A 19011-nucleotide genomic window follows, 5' to 3' on the forward strand; every position below is an offset into this window, starting at 1 on the left:
CTGGCAAGAGTTAGTAGGGAGCCTATGTAGATATATCTTTGCATCTCAAAATCCGAGCATGACGCGTCAAAATCTTAGAAGAGCATCAATCTCCCTTCTGCTGATTGTGATGGATGGATGGATGGAATGGAAGGAGACGTGTTTCTCTGTGTGTGTGTGTGTGTGGTGTGTGCATTTTTTTAGATCGATGGATGGGATTGATGAAGAGATACATGCATGGCCTGAAAAATCAAAAATATTGAAATCATTTCCTCTGTTGAATCTAATTTTAAGTCACCCCATGTCACTTCTCCAATTCCAACTACTCTGGTTCCCTTTTTTTTTTTTTTTGGTTGTTTAAAGAGGGGGGGGGGGGGAGGTCGTGCGGGAGTCCTAGCATGGGATTTCAACTGAAAAAAACAAAAAGAGGACCTCATAATAGAAAATTTTTTGGGACATAAGCCACGTTTGTTTTCATACCCTATAAGACCTAATTAGAGTTTTGCGTGTTGTAGAACTCAAAAGAAGGGTCTAATTTCGTACGGTTGTTACAAATTGCCTGTTCAAAACATGCAAAACCATTTATCTTCATGTTAGTACGTGAGTTCTATTACAGCATGCATAGTGTTACAACACGAGCAGCACCATAAAAATTGCAATCGTCTAAGATCATCTGATCATATCTTTTAGGAGTTGAAACTTGAAATGTCGACACCTAACTTTAACTGCTATTATCAGCTTTTCTCCTGCTATCCATTCCTACCGTTTTCTCCCCGTTTATCAGAATCAAATTTCTTGTCTCCATCCATCGGTAGTGTGTGCTGAGTGCAACTGGGACTGAACATAACTGCTGCAGTTAATAATAGAAATAAATCAGGTTTGGTTGTTGATGAGACAGAAGTATTGGTTGCTAAAAGATTTTGTTTCAGGATTTGAAGGTAATTGTTTAAGTTTGAGGAATCCATCATGTTGCTGGTCAGCTGATCACTCGAATGAATATATCTTTAAGTTCTACCAGGGATGAAAGCTACCTAAGATACCTCAACTGTTGTCTCAGTCGACAGTGAACAGTCTCTACTATTCATCAAATAGTAACTCACACGAATAATAGATTACAGCATGATAAAAGCTTGTTATATGATTCAGGTGCTGCTCCAGAACGTCAAGCCTATTAGACTAAAGTTTCAAACATGTACTCATGTTTTTGATAAGATATGAAGACCATTAATCTTATGAAACAAAATATTTATTCTCTAAAAGATGCTAAAATCAACAATAATATCGTTTTGTTTACTTATTTAGGGGATGTGTGTTCCATAAATAGGCCTTGAAACATGCCTAATTTCTAACGCATCATCCCAGTATTGTACAAATTCAAAGCCAGTGCATGACGAAGTATGGGCCTATAAATGTAGAGGCTGCATGCATCTTTGTTCTGGCTTTGGCAATTTAGCTTTAAATTTTTGGGCAACAAGTGTACAATAAATAATGTCGTAGAAACTTTAGAAACAGTAGTAAAATCGGCAAAAATTATGAGCAAACATGCCAAAAGTTTCTACAACAAAAGCATGTGATGACGAGTAAATCGCTTGGGTAACTGATGAGGAGATAGGAGATGGAAAAAGAAACCTTAGGACAGAAAAGAAAAACAAAGAAGAGAGGGAAGGGCAAGTGCACGTATTTACCTTGTCTCTTTCCATCCGATTTATTTAATCTTGTACTGTGCTGACAGATGAGATATGGAACAGCTTTATCGATCCATGGTGAAATCTCTCTCCCCTCCATCATCTCTCTCTCCCTCGCCCATCTCTCTCATTTTTTTTCTCCCAAAAGAGAGCCTCTCTCTTTAAAACTACTTCCTGTTCCCTCCCTTTCATTTTCTTCACTGACAAGGGAATACCTGCACACTTCCTCACGCACGCACGCATACTCAAAACAGAACCATTGCAGTGCAGTGCCCGGTGCCCACTCCTTCAGATAACATACATCACCCTCCCCTATTCTCCCCCCTCATCGCTCTCTATTTCCTACTACTATCTTTCCATCTCTCTCTAGCTATTTGTATTTGTATTTGGTGAGTGAGTGAGAGCGTCGCAGTAGTAGACTGCAGAGTAATCAGAGAAAAAAGCAGAACAGGACAGCCCAGAAGCATCCCCCGCGCTCACCCAGCATTTTTCCAGCCATATCATACCTTATTATTTCTTTCACCTTTTTCTCCTGTCACTGGATTCATCAAACCCCATGAACTCCCCCTTATAATACTCCCATTCGGTTCCCTAGCGAGCACCTCAATACGGCACCATGCATTCTCTCCAATTCACAATGTGCTGTATCCTTTTCTAAGAGAAATTATAGTCTTCTGCATCCCCTTGTTTTCTTGATCAAAACCCTGAAATTTCATCTAGAGGCACACACTTCTTGTAGTCCATTAGTGTTTTAGCTACTAGTGCTGGGCTCAATGGCAAACTACCACTACTATGAAAGCAGTGATGCACATTTGCCTCCGGGGTTCAGATTTCATCCAACGGATGAAGAGCTCATAACTTACTACCTTCTGAAAAAGGTTCTTGACAGCAATTTCACCGGAAAAGCCATTGCTGAAGTTGATCTCAACAAGTGCGAGCCCTGGGAGCTTCCTGGTACTTAAAATTTTTCGAAGATCAAACTTACCCTATTATTTGTCCTATATGAGCTTGTGAATTTGGCCTTGTCTAAACTTCAATGTTTTGTGCAGAGAAAGCCAAGATGGGGGAGAAAGAATGGTACTTTTTCAGCTTGAGGGATAGGAAGTACCCGACAGGATTGAGGACTAACAGGGCAACAGAGGCTGGTTACTGGAAGGCTACAGGAAAAGACAGGGAAATATACAGCTCCAAGACTTGCTCCCTTGTTGGCATGAAGAAAACCCTGGTTTTCTACCGTGGCAGGGCTCCAAAAGGAGAGAAGAGCAACTGGGTAATGCATGAATATCGGCTTGAAGGCAAATTTGCCTACCATTACCTCTCTAGAAGTTCCAAGGTAAGCAAAATTGCAAAGATCGCCCCTTTTTGCAAGTGCATGATTAGGCTAATTCAGTGTTCATTTTGCTCAGTAAGAAACCCCAAAAAAATGCATAGAGCCGTAAAGGCTAGACCTAGGTTTCTATTCCCAAGTCATAACCTTCGCATAGATTAACTGTTTACATCGATACTACAGATAAATGTACTGTTCTATGTTCTACATGGACCATTTCTACGCATATTTCTCTACGCGTACTTCTTCTAGTTCAAGTTTATCCATGCTAGGTTACACTGATCCAATTCGAATTTATATTTAAAGCAAAAAGTCATCTGCTAAAGCAAAGTACATTCTTGTCCACGCATTAAATTTTATGATTCTTGAGGAATGCTCAACGTTGAATGCCTACAGTGATGGATCATTAACCCTTTTAATGCTAACTCGCATGCAAAAGCAGTTGCTGCAAGGACAACATCAGAAATGAGATGGATAGAGAGAGACAGATAATTAATAGAAAATTACTGTCGATTCTGGAGTTGGAATTATGTGATGTTGCTTTCTGGGTAATTGTCAATTCTTGGATTTGTCACATTTCGCAACTTTTTCGATAATGTCACAGAAAAGGTGTGCTCTTTTGATTTGCATGCAATCATGAATCTACCTCATTTTCATGGTTTGATGTTACCTTAGAGCTACAGAATTTGTCACAAAAAGGTGACCATGAAATTTGTCGCACTCATTTTGACCTTTTCCTGATAATATTCTAGGATGAGTGGGTGATTTCAAGGGTGTTTCAAAAATGTGGTGCCGGAACCGGCCCCGGCTCCGGCGGAGGCAAGAAGAGGTTGGCCCCTGGAATCAACCTTTACCCTGAAGCTAGCTCTCCATCTTCAGTTTCTCTTCCGCCGCTGCTCGACTCTTCTACTTACACCGCCACCAGTGCCACCTCTGCTTCCACCACTGACCATGAGAGCTGCTCGTATGATTGCAACTCCGCAAAAGAGCATGTGCCCTGTTTCTCCAATTCTGCTGCTGCATCTTTCAACCATAATTCTGTGTTTGAGCTGCCTCCACCGCCATTGCCGCCGCCAGCTCCCGCGGCGACATTGCTGTCTTCTCTATTTGATCCATCACCATCGTCTGGAGCCCGTTTCCCAAGGACTAATGCTGGCCTGTCTGCTTTTCCTAACTTGAGGTCCTTGCAGGAGAACCTACACTGCCCTTTCTTCTTCCCCACGGCTGCGGCTGCTGCACCACCACCTCAGCCCATTAACGGCAGCGATGCTAATGGAATTCATTATGGCTCTGTCACCAACTGGTCTGCGCCGGATAATCAGAAAGTGGGGCCAGCTGAGCTTGATTGCTTGTGGAGCTTCTGAATCACCTAGACCTCTCCTTTGAGGCTTGAGATTAATCTAGTATTTGCTAATCTAATCAGAGAATAATATCTCTGTAATGTAATGTCAGTTCTCTCTCATAGGAGAAACTTATCTCGGTAATTGTAGTAATATTGTTGCTTTAGGATTATAATAATTAATGTCCCGTATTAGGTCGTGGTACCTGAATCCTGATGCAGCCCTAGTTGTCCTGGTATGGAGCTGCTTTATTAGTACTTAGTAGTAGCATTTTCGCATGTTACTACTCTATTTCCTCCTAGGTGATAAATATGCCAGTAATTATTCGAATGTTGTTCTCTAGTATTAAATGTTTGGAATGTAGTAGGTTGTACGTGGTGCAGCTTTATCAGTCCGTAATATGACGTTCCTTTCTCAGTAGCATGGAGTAGCATGTTGTTGTTATTAAAAATTCATCTATACATATATATATATATATATATATAACCACTGGCCAATGGCTCAGTGGTCATCAGGGATTTAATTCCCTTCTTACCTTCTTAGATCGTAGGTGATGATTTGAATCTCACTTGCAATAAAAAAAATTTATGTCAGAACACTCTTTTGATTTAGTTAAATTTATATATTCACTAGTTCTCTATTACAGTCTTCTTAGGCTTTCCCTCTCATCTAAATTAAAATAGAATAAGTTATACAAATGTATCATTGTTGATAAATAAATAAATAAATATATATATAGGAGAGGAGTATAATTATTAATTGCTTCGCCATGGGATCATGTGGTTGCTATCTTGCTTTGTATCCGTACTCTTTAGAAATTCAATGGTTCCGTTCAGGTACTGATTGCAAATGCATTATTGCACTGTGAGTGGTATATTATGCTAGTTAGCTTTTTTTTTTTTTCTTCATATATATATATGTATATAAAGGAAGTACGGATGTTAAAAGTCGATCAGCATTCAGGAGTTGGATTTTCCTCAACCCTTTTTTCTTTCTTTCCATCCTTGTCTCTTTGCACCTTCAGGTTTCTTCCAGCTGCTTAATGCAAACGTTCTGATCATTTGATGCATGCACACGTGCAGTTTGTGGTGTGGGGGTTGTGAAGATGTTCCCAGGGGGTTGAGAGATCATTATTCTGCATCATCAAAGTTGTAACTCCTAGGCGGGGTGGGCTGGGGGATTGAGGAGGAGTCGTTTTCTTAAATGTCCCCGCTTTGATCTTTAAGATTTTGCAGCGCATGCCTTTTAATGATTAGTTGTTGTATCAGCATGCAATGCCAAAGAATACATAGCCAAAGCAACTCAAGAGAGGCTAACTGATCAAGGCCTATGGGATGTGTCCTTGCTTTTGGAATCTTGTTGCAATAATTTCAGCAAAAGCCCGACCGCTAAGTCTTATTCTATAACAGATCACTTTCCAAGACTGAAGCCCTTTTGGGAAAATTTGACGCGGAGTTCTGGACGATGGATGAAGTTGCTCCGCTAGCTTGGCTGAGTTATTTGTGGCAATGGGATGAAAATGAACAAAGAAGCACGTAGTCTTTTTAGATCAAACCCTTGTCTGATACATCAAAATCATCATCTTTGTTGCAGCGGCATTGAGGAGGAGTGTGACTAAGGTTGCATTTGATAAAACTGAAGTATGAATCCATTAAACCGTTGAATTATTAAATACTAAATATAATAATACATTTGAGTGTACATCATATTAAGTGATAAGTGAATAATTTATCACTTATTTTTAGGAGTTATACGTGCTATCTATCATGAGCTATCTTTACAACATCATCTAATTTAAGAAACGTAGTTCAATGATGAATACTATAAACGATGGCAGATTAAGTATACGACTTTTTTTTTTTTTTTTTTATAAAAAATTTATAGCAGATTAAGAATCAATTCTTAAAAACAAAAAATTCTAGTAGGGAAAGGGATAGAGGTATTAGAATCCAAGACCTTTGATTATTGAGATTTCAACTTTAACCACTAAATCAAAACCTCCTCGGTCTAACTCTTTTTAACCCTAACTGACTTCTTGTAGTTTTGATGAAACCATGCCCAATTGATTGAAGTAAAAATCTCCCACAATATCAATACATTTAAAAAAAAATAGATTATTGATAGCTACACAACTGTACCTAAGAAGAGGAAGATAATTTTGTATATCTCAATGCTAACTATATGGATCAAATCTAACCACGGTATTTTTCATAGAAAAAAAATTAATATTTATCTTTTTTATATCAAAAAATTTGCATTATGATTAATCTGAATTTAAATATTAAATTTTACATATTTAACATGTATTCAATCATACTAAGCGTATATATATATATACATATATATATTTTGGTAGAAACGATAAGTGAATCTGAATTTTTTGTCCAAACGTACTAGTCGTACTAAGCGTATATGTTCTCACTATAGTTATTATAATCAAAAATTTTATGGCATGTTCGAAGTCTTACAAGTCACGTGGCAATAACAATGTATGTGTGGACACATTATAGTGGGCCATTGTAATGATGAGGGTGGTCCAGCAAGTTGGGTTGAATCTTAGTTAAATTGGGCCTCATTTTCTGTTAATAAAAGGGTAAGGTAATCACTAACGCACCACTTATGGGGTGGATCTACAGTTTGGACCAGTCAGCAGTTGGGGTATCATTCGTCATAAGCGCAGAAAAGGCATCGCACGCCATGTACCAGATTTGTTCAAGTATGTCTTGGACTCTGATTGTAAGAATTGAAATCATGAGAGCAGGCCCAAACGCCGCAGCAAACGACAGCATCCGTAAACTAGTTAGTTCTAAAAATTTTTTTTTTCGGCCCTGACAATTTTGGATTTAGTTTAGGTGTGTACTCGAAGATGGTCTGAAGCGGATGTGACGTGGCGCAGAATGATTCTCATTGTTGGACAGGTGTTCGGTTGGGAAGTATCATGCAGCACATTGCATTTTTTTAGGCTACTTGACAAAAAAAAGAAAAGAACACAAAATTGTTGCTCTACTAATTAACTTCCTTATTATATTTGAGATTTCTTTGATGGGTCAGGAATTTTTAGGCCTTTTGGATTGTTATTTTTAGGAGTTTTTGCAAAAAATATATTATAGTAATTTAATATTTGTGTGATAAAAAAATTGATTGAAAAATGTGTTTATCCTTAAAAAAAATGTAAAAATTTTTCTGTAGAAAACAGCAATCTAACCAAGGCTATACTTTAGTTATTTTATGTTAGTTAAAGGATACAAAATAGTGACTTGGATATTGAAATTTGAGTTTCCTCGCCTTTATTTGTATTAAAAAGGACAAGGTCCTAGTTAAATTGTTAGGATTTTAAAAAAATTATAATCAAGGAGGGAAAAAAGAAGGCAACATATTTTGGCTAGTTTTTCTAAAATAAGTTTTCTCTACAACATTAAAAGGATTTATTCAAATAATAATTGAATTGAATTGAATTATCGTTTCAATTTGCTTTTCTTTCAATTTTGGAATGAAGTAAACTTTAATTTCTATTTCCGGTTCTATAACATTATTAATTTCCTTAAAATTACATCATATATTCGGTTTTACTCTCGAAAATCTTCTTAAAAATTACTCACTTGAACGAAAATTAATTAAGAGAATCAAATTTTCCAAAAGGAAAAACAAAAAAAAAAAAGAGAACAGGATTTGAATAACAAATAAAATGGAAAATGGAGCTCCAATTACTTTCTGTCGGATCGGATCTTTCTTGGGCACTAGTCCATCAAGCCTTTCTCATCACCCTGTCTTACTGCTGAAAAGAAGAAAGAAAAAGAAAAGGAAAAGCTTAGAACTGACTCCAGAATTTTGGCCAAGTAAATTATCAACTCTCAAGTGATACAGGGAGTATTAGCAATGGAGGAAGAGTACTCGGTTGATCCGGCCCTGTTACTGGCGGCCGCCACCGACTTCGCTAGTCATCCCGGTAACTACTCCATTAGCATATTAAATAACAAATGATATTAATCGTATTTTCATATACTTTTTGTATCTTAAATTTCAGGAACTCAGTCCGACGCTTCAGCACAAGAATTTCTCAATCGCTTCCCTCTCCCCGCCATTATCAAGTAACCAACCACCCAAAACCCTTTACTTTTCTACCTTTTTTTTTTTTTGTATATAGTTTTGAACACTTTATTATTCAAGTGTACGCTACCTCCATGGGCATAAACGAGCCTAGTTGAGCCGAACATATTGATGTTTTACTTTTATTTTAGTTGTTGGTATTTCAAGGTCGGGTTGATTATTATTCGAGTTGGGCTCAAACGAATCTTTGTTTACTCAAGCTTGAGTAGCTTGATTTATATATATGCAAATTTGAATGCTTTTGCTCAGTTTAAATGGTCAATGGACAGAAAAACGTCGGGCTTTATTTGATTATTTGACAAATCAATCTCGAAAATGCTCCTATCTGGTGGAGCTGTAATTCAAGGATCTGAGTAGCATGGTTTCTCTTCCTACCATAGTTGTCTGCAGATGTTGCTAGCGGCCTTTTCCTTTTTCAGTTGAAATAAAAAGGAAGACAAAGGCTTATATGCCTCTGGATCAGCTAATATCTGTGCTTGTGGAAAGCGAGGTGCATGTGGGACAAAGGCTTATGGTCTTGTAAATTGACGTTACCTTTATATTTTGGCAGTGCTTTACAAACAAAAGCAGATTATCCAGGACTGGAAAATGCATTGGTTGATAGCTTGGAAAGAATTTTCAAAACAAAGTACGGAGCATCCCTTATCCCACATTTCATGGTATGTTAGCCATACTTTTGTGCAAATGAGCCATCCTTTCATCTTTCATACCGTGGAACAGGATTCAATAGTTATTGATGGAAACTGGTTAAGTTGAATGGCAACTTTTTGTAGCTTCTGTTAGACAACCTTTACAGTTTGCTGTACTCCTGTATTTTGGTTTCATTTGTATTGGTTATGATAATTTTTCTGAGTTGAGAATCTGAATGTGCATCTATTGGTAAATTGCATATGCTGCATTCATTGAGGTTAACCTGTTCATCAGCATGTTTATTCCTAATCTTAGAATAAATTACCATTTGTCTTTTGTTTTTTTTCTCACCATTGCTTGCTTCTTTTCCAGCCATTTGTTGTAGTTGGTTTGGGGGCAGATTCTCAAAAAGTCAGATATTTAGCTTGTGAAACAGTAAGTTCATATCATCATACACAACCTTATGGCTAAACTTTGAAGTTTATGATATCAGTTATACACATTTCACTATTGACTAATATATTGCCATTTTAATTTTTGCTTGTCTTCTGTCCGCTTTCTTTATGTTTTGCCATTTTATAAATGTAATGCCATTTATGAACTTGGCAATGCATTCAGGTGTCTTGCCTTTTGGAGAACATTGATGACAGTACATCTGTACATCTAATTCATCAATATGGTGTGTACCCACTTTTGTTAAATTGCGTAATTGATGGGTAAGCTGAATTTTTGTATTTCTCACTTTTAGATATGCTAATTCTGTCTGACAAACTTTCATTTCTATATCTCTTTCTCCTTCTGGATTGAAAACAAATGTACAGTCAGGAGATGGTACCTCAGCTGAATTAATTGGTTAAGAAGTGGAAGAAGGGGAAACAATTATTTGCCAGGTGTATTATAAGCTAAAGAATAACCTTTTAGGGCCCCTTAAGTGATTAACTTACATGTCAGCCTGGTTGAGAAATAGTTGGGTCAGAAAGTGTAGTTGATGTCCTAAAATGACAAAAGGAGGTCTCACATATGGACATTTTACCGCAGAAGAAAATTAATTAGATGAACAGTTAAAATGGACATCATTACAGGATCACATAGTATAGTAGAAGATGGACCATTGGCCGTCTCTTTGTTGTTAGTCAATTGGAAACGACCATAATTTTTGGCTGAAAGAGAAGGTTAGGTTACATAATTTGGAACAAGCAGCTAGAAGTGATGGGTAGTTTGGTGAGGATGTGGATTTGTCTAACTCTAGGAAAGGTGCGAGAAGGGAGTGTTTCTCATGCAAGATCCTTGGATGCTGCTTATGATATAGCGCGAGGGACGTAACGTGTTTTGTTAGTAATTCTTGTGTCCTGCTTGTGCTGATTACTATTCAATATCATCCTTTTTGGATTGTCCTACAAATTTTCTAGGGCTTCTATGATACCTGGAATAGCTACTAAGTACTAGTACTGCTTGAGTCCTCCAATCTCCAACCAGCTGTCTCCCTCTTCCCCCCCCCCCCCCCCCCAAACAAACCAACAAAAACACCCAAAAAAAAAACCAACAATCATATATGTTCTTGACATGCATATGTGAGTTTCACACATACTTGTCCCTTTAGTGATGAACAAGTTGCAACTGTGTCAATGGATGCCATTAAGAATTTGGCTGGTTCTCCAAACGGCCTGGTATGTGCTTGGCTCAAACTTGTCTGGTCCCAAATTCAAGTACCTGCTGCAAATGTAATCTACATTTTTAGAACTGATAATTTGTTCTACAACCTTTGTAGGCTATCATTTTTCCAGCAAATATTAGTGGACCAACACAGCTTGGAAACTTGGCTGGGAAATGTTCATCACTGGTATAATTGGCAAACCTTTGTTTGACCCTTTATTGTTACTTTTAAATTGCTAATAACTTGGTCTTCAGGGAAGAGTTCGAGTGCTGGCGTTGATAGTGAAGCTTTTCTCTATTTCCAGCTCAGTTGCATCTCTAGTCTACAGCTCCAAACTTCTTAGTCTATTGGAGAGAGAAGTTAGTAACACAAATGACACTCTTGTTACGTTGACTGTGTTGGAACTCCTATACGAGGTTTGTGACTAAGCTTATCTTCCATAATGCTACTGACTCCGCTGCATCCTTTGTTTGTTTTTAGATTTTCTATGGGCTGTTTGTATGGTATTATAAACATCAAAGGTTGAATAGCTCCATAAAATTGCTGTCTAGCATGTTGGAAACTAGGATGCCTCAAATTATTGTGAAACTTAGAACATGATAGCTCAAATATGTCAAAGGATGATTTCGGGATATAAGCTTTTTAGAGAATATCTTGGCTATGGTGTTGTTATACTAGATACATTACAAAAATAGAGAACGAAGTAAACTCATGTTTTTTTTCTGGTGTATAAGATATGAGTTGACAAATCCCGTATCATGGTTACTTGTTTGACCACTTCACTCTATGAATTATGATTCTTTTGAGTGTCCAACCCATTCAGAGATGATCACTTATTGTTTGCAATCATTTTTATACAATGCCTACAGTGAACCTCTAATCAATAACAGAACAAATTGTCTTTGGATTTTCCCTGTTCAAGGTGCTTTTTACTCAGGTTTAATGTTATTGAAATCGATAAGAAGTAATTTTTGACTCTTCTATTGAATTAGATGTGATTGATGCTCTTTGCCTATTGACTCTCATCTATATCCTTTGTCTGCATGTTTTTTCTATTTTGGACGTTGTATGTGCTCGGAAACTGAAGTTAGCAGAAGTTCAGCATAGTACAGAATTCTTGTCAAGAACCATGCTTCTTCAATTGATGAGTTCGATAATCGGGTTTGTAGCATAAATGTATTTGCTTATTTTATTAAGAACCCTTCCTGTTGTTAATTTGAGCACCTATGTTTACAGAAATGCATCTGCTGAATCAATTTTAAGATCAAGAGCAATGATGATAGCTGGAAGACTGCTTTCAAAGGAGAATGCTGTTAGGTTCATTGATGAATCAAGTAAATTTTTATCCTTATTCTTTTTGTTTCTCTTTTCTTTGTCAAGCACCAAGGGTTCTTGTGTTACTTTCATAGTGTCTGATGACTTTGAGATACACAAAACACACAAAAATGCAGATGTTCAGAGCTGTTTCTATATCACCAATATATCGTGAATTTCTTTCATGCTAGTTGGTTCTGTTCCAGCTTCAACCCTTTAGCATCACTTTTATGGTTTATTGGTCTTCCACACATTGGTATCTTAATCAAACTTAGGAGGTTTGAAATGTTTGTTTGGTTAGCAAAGACGTTTTTGTGCTATGCATTACCAAGTTTTATTAATGAAGATAATTAATTCATTAGAGCTAGTTTTATCTTACTGCACACTTTTTATGGTTCCCGGCTTTTCTTCACATGATATCTGAACCAAACTTAGGGGGTTTGAATGTTTGTTTGTTTGGTTAGAAAAGATATTTTCATGCTATGAAATGCCAAGTTTTATCAAACATAATTAATTTGTTGGAACTAGATTATATGATTGATAAAATTTCTTCTTGAAGAAGGTTAATGGGCTCTTCCATGAATGTAGGTTTTAGAGCTGTTGTCTTGGCTATTGATAGAAGGTTTGATTTCCTTGAAAGCCAAGATGCGGATGAATGTGAATGTGCTCTTGAAGCTTTGGGTCAAGTTGGGCTATGTAAGTATGCCATTCATTGCATTGAGTTTATAAATCTACCTCGTATTTTCAAACCACCTCTGCCTTGATCCAACAGAAACTACATATAGCCAGTGAGGTCACTATTGATAATGATTTCCTTGATGCTGAAGGGCTGCTTTTGTCCTACCTAAAACTTTTAACTTGATTTTGGGTCTTATATAGCAATGGAATCTCTGGTTTTTCTAGTAAAATTATGTCAGTTTTATAATCTCAATGAAATCTGTTTTATTGTTTTTCACATCCTCAACACACAGTACCCATTGACTGATAGGCAAATGTATCTCATACCACTTTAAGCAGGTTCTGTTTTACATGCATGAGTGCCATTCATTCTTATCTATTTTGCATAAATGGGATGCTGCAGCAAACCAGGGAGCTGTGTTGCTCCTTACAGGTTCACCTCCTGCTGCTAGACATGTTATTGATGCTGCCTTTGACCGGCAACAGCATAATAAACAACTGGTAAGAGTATGCTTCACTGCCTAGCGTTGGTATTTATCATGCTTCAATACACACATCAAAGCTATTTATCATGTTTGTAAATTCTATTGAGCTGTTTTTAAGTTTGTAGATTCTCTAGATGAAAAGACAACTCAAAAACTATGTTGAGTTTATATATTGACTAGGCCTGTCTGCTTAAATTGTTGTGTGTAATGCATCATTTCATTTTTTATTTTTTGGTTATTGCTTGATAACAAAAAATAGGCTGCTTTGCATGCACTGGCGACCATTGCTGGAGAACCTCGGTCTGAAAATGATGTGATTCTCACTGGTGGTGCAGAAGAAAACCTTCAACGCTTAATCTATGAGATGGCATCTAGGACTTCAAAACTTACACCATCAGTAAGTTGAACATGATCCTTCCTCTCTCTATAGATTTTTTTCCTGTTTTTCGTTGCTGCTGTTTGATAAGTTTAACCATTACTCTCATTTGGACATGGGGTTTGAAAGAACACAAAAATAGATAAGGAATATGAGTTATGGAAGCTAGTTAGTAAGCTTGAAATTTTTGTTTTTATTTAATGGTCTTACCTGAGCTTTTCACTGAGCTTGAGCTTGTTTTATATGCATGCTCTTCCATGTATAATGCTTGAATTTTTTATTATTGCATCTTGCAGGGCCTTCTCCAATCAATACTCCAACAGGATTCAGATTTACGTCTGGCGGTGAGAAAATATTTGCACATAATGCAAAGCTTTATAATCTCTAGTGCAATTTGACAAAAATCATTTAGCAGATCATAATCCCTGTCAGATTTTGTCCCTGTTATAAGAGGTGGTTGATCTTTCCTTCTGTTACAGGGCTACAGATTGATAATAGCTTTGGTGGCTCGACCTTGGTGCTTGCTGGAGATAATCTCAAGACAAGAGATCATTAATGTAGTGATTGACACATATACAGAGACCAAAAAGATAGGTTTGCACTTGCTGTGCTCCTGATATTTGATACCCACTGTTTGTTTCATCAATTTAACTGTTTGTTACTGGTATTTTTGTTCTTATTAGCATATTGTCATTTGTCATGTCTCAGCAAAAACTGTAGGTATTATGAATTTTTAGTCTTTGACCCATATAAATGATTTCTGTGAAATGAACTGTTGCTCTTCTTCCATCTTTCGTTGGGTCCATCTTTTGCTATTCTAGTTCTAATATCTTCTGTAACTATTTAGGCAAATGTATCTTCAGCAAATATGAAGCTACAATATGATTTGCCATATTATCTACTATGAATTACATTGGAAATCAGAAGAGGCTCATGTGGCTTCTTATTTTCACAAAATTGACAAATTTTCAGGTATGGAACTTAGGCATAAGTGTTGCCAGGCAATCTACAGGGCATTAACTTCGTCAAGTAAACTAATCAGTGATCCTGCTTTGGCTGACATAGCTGCCAAGGTGCGTATGTGTGTTGTCTATTCTTATTCTTTTCATTTGATTTTGGCAGCTAGACATTGCCACTTTAGCTACTAAAATGGTCAATTTCCTTTCTTTTCTCTTTAAAGCCGATCTCTAATGCTAGAAGCAATTGATTTAGTGTAGCTTTCTCTTAAATTGGAACGAGTGTGGTTGGGTTTTTAATTCACAGTTTGCCTGCTCGCTGACGGAAGAAACTTATTGGTTAACTTTATAATTTGATTATGTCTACAGCTACAGGAAGCCATCAGAAGGGGCCCTTACCTGGTAAGAACCCGCACTGAAGCTCAACCAGTGGTGATGACAGCTGAGAGATTTTAGATGAGAACTGCTTATGAAAGACTCCAACAGCAGAGACTTTCAAACTATCCTGTAAACTGATAACCACAGCAAAAAGTTACTTGGAGAAACTGACAATGCTAACTTTTGGTTGCATAAAATCGGATTGAGTGCTGCATGTATATCAGCTGTAAACACTTTCTGTACAACAGTTACTATGAGCCAAAGTGTGAGAATACGTGAAACACTTGGAAAGATTAAGTTTCTTCTTGGATTATGGCATCAGGACAGTGTTGGTTGAAGATTTTGCGTATAATGCTAAAGTCCTCTTTAGGATTCTGTTTTTGCCCTTTTCATCTCCATTTGATTGGTGAATTGTAGTTGTTATGAAATCTTCCATTTTCTCTCGAGTTGCTGAAACCGCAGACCAGCTTGGCATGACATTGTGGGATGGACGTCTCAATTGCAGCTTCGGTGGAACGCGATGCTTAGGATGCCTCTGTAATATTCTCAGGGCCATAACAAGGGCCGTTCTCATTTAGCTCGGGCTTCCATGCGCGCTAGAAATTGCTGAAGATTTATAGACTTGTATGGTTACAGAAGAAAAATGAAAAAACTTCTCTCTTTTGAGTTGGGGCTTGTAACAGTCAATTACATTTGGCGAAAATTACTCCAATTAATTTTTTTACGTCAATTAAGTTTAATTACCAAAAGAAAATAGCAAACAAAATATGAAAATCTAATAACTGACTCCGGTATAGAATAATTTTCAAATTTCATTTTTCTCTTCATTTAATTTAAAAGGGTAGCCCACTATCATAATTTGGCGATAGCAGTACTAATATTTATAGCCCGACAAGGAAGCGGGTGTATTATATCACATGATATACTGATGTTAATCAATTGAAATCGTATTAGGTATATCATATCACATGATGCATTAGTATCAATCGTCTATCATCAAGTAATCATAGTGAGTTATTTTCTATTTAGTGAATACCAAATAAACAATGACCTATTATATATTTGGTGACTGTACGTGGTGTATCTAATATTTTTCGAACTAATACCTACTCTCCATTTAGTTTACTTATCCCTTTTTTATTAAAATCACCCTTCTTTTCTCATTTTAGATTTGCACCAATAGAGCATGATTAGCTCCATTGACTGAGAAACAAAGCAAATCTAAGGGTCGGGGGAGCTACTGATACCGAACTCTAAATGCATAGATTAAAAGGTATGGGGATTAATTACAATTCCTAACATAAAAGGACTCAAATGAAGTGAGAAAGAGAAAAAGAGAAAGAGAGAGGAAAATTCAATCTACTTCCATTTACAAGTTCTGTACAGGCTGAGGAACGGATAAGAAAGAGAGAACAGCAGCGGTCAGCAGATAAAAGAAGCCAACTGTCCGACTTCTCCACTTTGGTTTTCTTTTTCTTTGCCATTCCTCTCCTCTTTTATCTCCAACCTTTTACACAGAAACTGAGAGATTAAGATGGCTGCTGCCACGCATTGCATCTCTTCTTGTTGGGGACTGCAGCACAAATTCAAAACCCTTTCCCTCTCAAATCCAACCACCACTGCTCTTAAGCCGCTCAGCTTCTCTGCCAACACTTCTCTCAGCCTCTTTTCCCAAGGTTACTTCAATAAAGACAACGAACCCCTATTCTAATATCCTTAAAAGTTTCAATCTTTTCTAATTTTTCTTTGTTTATTTTGGGTTGATTTAGTTTGATGGGTTTATAATTTCAGGGGCTGTAACTATGAGTCCTGTGCAAAGGGTGCCTCGGCATTCCATTGTGTGTGAAGCTGCGCCAATGAAGAAGGCTGATTCAGCTGCCAAAAGGGCTCGTCAGGCTGAGAAAAGGCGAATTTATAACAAAGCCCGCAAATCTGAAATTAGAACTCGCATGAAAAAGGTTACAATGGCCCCACCGTTTTGTTTCATTGTTCATTAGCTTACTCATTTTGACCATATAAAACTGGCGTCTAAAGTTATTGGTTTGAAGATGGAAGTGTTTTTCCTTTTTGGATTTGATTGGGGGGCTATATAGACTGAGGATCAAATGACTTTATTCTGCTGAGCCATTAGTATTGATTTACAAGGGGCACCGAAATATACTGCATAATCTCTGGGGACTTGGACGGTTCCACATTGTTCTGGAGTTCATTTTTGTTATCGTCTGGCCTTGTAGAATGGTGTCAAAAAGTCAGGCCACAGAAGAAGAGTGGTAGACTACACGGCTGAAAGAAAGAATAATTTTGGAGCTTATCTAGATATTTTTTTCACACCTTTGTGAAGATGGTGTTTTATCAGGATGGTTAGTGTTGAGCCTGCGTATCATTACTCATAAGCACCAGGACAGAAATAATTGGGCCCTAGGACATTGTTCCGTCTTGGTTACTCTATCTTAATTAAGCGGAAATAGTTTTGTATATCGAGACAAGTTCTTACAATTTCTCTGACGATCACTACTTCTTTCTTAAAATACAACTGTGATATAGATTTTTCGTTGACAAGATATGCTCCTTGTGCAATTAAACAACTAATAAGCACCTATACTGACATCCTTCTGAGGCATTATCAGCAATCTTAATGACTACATTTCATGCTATTATTGCTGGACGATATATGTTTCTGCTGCACTGCATCTGGATGTCTCTGTCCACATATGTCCATCAACTTGGTTAAAATTTTTTACTCCTGAAAGCAAATGCACAGCTGTGAGTTTTCTGTGTATTAATAACTCACGGAATTGCAAGGTGGCAGAATGCATCGGTGCGGATATTGATACCCCTTATTCAGAGCTAAGTTTTGATTATGTAATCTGGAAGATTTGTAGCATTGTGTATATGTAGAAGTACATAGATATGTATGATTTCTTCTAATTTTGGTGGCTAGCAGCTTTTTTATCTTATTCTGTGGCCAAGCATTGGCTAGAGATTTTTGTCAATGTGGTGCTTAGTTTGGTTAACAGAAATATGAGATAGACGGATTTCAACTAGTTGAACTTGTGGAGAAAGTTTTCCATAAGAACATAAATAAAAACTTTATCATAAACCTGAATAGGATTATTTGCCCAGAAGCTATTAACTGCTATTTAAAGAATTTCATGTGCAAATGCTTCTTGCTCTTTCTGTGGTTCTTTTTTCTTCATTCCATTTATTTAATTGTACACTTGCTAAGTTCAAAGCCTGAATGGATGGTAATTTGAGCTCATGCCTGCTATTGCTGTCATTCAAGGACAATCATGATGTCGAGCGACCATATGGGATGATTTTATGAGCTTGTTATTGCATGCATATTCATTACTGCTGTTGATTATACCATCAATGTTAATTACTGATTTGTGTGAGAAAGAACAGTATGTTTGGAGAAGATTAGCCCACATAAATCTGAAAGATGTACGGCATGTAATGGCTGACATATCTAGATTGAAAGTAATAAACTCCTACTGATAAAGATCGCTACTCTTCTTCAGGTTTTGGACGAATTAGAAGTACTTCGAAAGAAACCTGATGCACAACCTGACGAAGTTCTATCAATTGAAGCACTAATTGCAGAGGCATACTCAGTCATTGATAAAGCAGTCAAGGTAGGAACACTTCACAGAAAAACTGGGGCAAGGAGAAAATCCAGGCTTGCAAGAAGAAAAAAAGCGGTTGAAGTCCATCATGGATGGTACACTCCCGCTCCAGTTCCCATGGCATGATATAATCATCTCAAATTTGGTGTCAATAGGAGAGCTAGAGTAGCATCCTTTGCAGAGATTCTCTTCCCATTACCCGTTGGACGATACCAATCCTGTTTCTGTTTTAGCAGTTGTATATTTCCTTGTAACTTAAGCCTACTTCTCATGCCTTCTGAACCTCGTCATTATTATGCTTCAATCGATCAGAAAGTCATGTTACACAACAACATCATACAAGCAAATGCTTGCATTTTCTAATTCGAAAATTTGGTGGCGTATGCTATCCTCCTCAAGTTGTTCCAACCAACCTGTATTTGTTGTTCCAGGCGGTGGGTAAATTTTTGAGGGATCAAATTACTCCTTCATTGGCA

At 37.2% G+C, this 19011-nt stretch overlaps 3 protein-coding genes across 3 annotated transcripts; all 3 read left to right on the top strand.

Annotated features, from left to right (window-relative positions):
* The first annotated feature begins 1737 nt into the window (after positions 1-1737).
* On the top strand, positions 1738-4689 carry LOC113688903 (protein CUP-SHAPED COTYLEDON 2). Its single transcript, XM_027206725.2, has 3 exons — positions 1738-2618; positions 2714-2997; positions 3744-4689. The coding sequence occupies exons 1-3, from the start codon at positions 2438-2440 to the stop codon at positions 4353-4355; spliced, it is 1077 nt and encodes a 358-aa protein (XP_027062526.2). The 5' UTR covers positions 1738-2437; the 3' UTR covers positions 4356-4689.
* A 3368-nt stretch (positions 4690-8057) lies between these two features.
* On the top strand, positions 8058-15247 carry LOC140007837 (uncharacterized). Its single transcript, XM_072051275.1, has 17 exons — positions 8058-8277; positions 8356-8419; positions 8989-9097; positions 9441-9503; positions 9687-9784; positions 10669-10735; positions 10837-10908; positions 10977-11138; positions 11810-11883; positions 11959-12056; positions 12625-12732; positions 13118-13215; positions 13459-13596; positions 13872-13919; positions 14055-14169; positions 14548-14648; positions 14901-15247. Exons 1-17 carry the CDS (start codon positions 8208-8210, stop codon positions 14985-14987), a joined length of 1572 nt encoding a protein of 523 aa, XP_071907376.1. The 5' UTR covers positions 8058-8207; the 3' UTR covers positions 14988-15247.
* An 836-nt stretch (positions 15248-16083) lies between these two features.
* LOC140007839 (small ribosomal subunit protein bS20c-like) lies at positions 16084-18943 on the top strand. The gene is made up of 3 exons (XM_072051277.1): positions 16084-16585; positions 16701-16867; positions 18431-18943. The coding sequence occupies exons 1-3, from the start codon at positions 16444-16446 to the stop codon at positions 18659-18661; spliced, it is 540 nt and encodes a 179-aa protein (XP_071907378.1). The 5' UTR covers positions 16084-16443; the 3' UTR covers positions 18662-18943.
* Positions 18944-19011: the final 68 nt, after the last annotated feature.

This window comes from Coffea arabica, chromosome 5c (genome assembly GCF_036785885.1).
Source record: "Coffea arabica cultivar ET-39 chromosome 5c, Coffea Arabica ET-39 HiFi, whole genome shotgun sequence".
Lineage (NCBI taxonomy): Eukaryota > Viridiplantae > Streptophyta > Magnoliopsida > Gentianales > Rubiaceae > Coffea > Coffea arabica.

Coding starts and splice junctions, on each gene's coding strand:
- LOC140007837 (XM_072051275.1), top strand. CDS start 8,208: ATGGAGGAAGAGTACTCGGTTGATCCGGCCCTGTTACTGGCGGCCGCC. Junction 8,278..8,355: donor CGACTTCGCTAGTCATCCCG/GTAACTACTCCA, acceptor CTTAAATTTCAG/GAACTCAGTCCGACGCTTCA. Junction 9,504..9,686: donor GATATTTAGCTTGTGAAACA/GTAAGTTCATAT, acceptor CAATGCATTCAG/GTGTCTTGCCTTTTGGAGAA.
- LOC140007839 (XM_072051277.1), top strand. CDS start 16,444: ATGGCTGCTGCCACGCATTGCATCTCTTCTTGTTGGGGACTGCAGCAC. Junction 16,586..16,700: donor TCTCAGCCTCTTTTCCCAAG/GTTACTTCAATA, acceptor TTATAATTTCAG/GGGCTGTAACTATGAGTCCT. Junction 16,868..18,430: donor TTAGAACTCGCATGAAAAAG/GTTACAATGGCC, acceptor ACTCTTCTTCAG/GTTTTGGACGAATTAGAAGT.
- LOC113688903 (XM_027206725.2), top strand. CDS start 2,438: ATGGCAAACTACCACTACTATGAAAGCAGTGATGCACATTTGCCTCCG. Junction 2,619..2,713: donor CGAGCCCTGGGAGCTTCCTG/GTACTTAAAATT, acceptor TGTTTTGTGCAG/AGAAAGCCAAGATGGGGGAG. Junction 2,998..3,743: donor ACCTCTCTAGAAGTTCCAAG/GTAAGCAAAATT, acceptor ATAATATTCTAG/GATGAGTGGGTGATTTCAAG.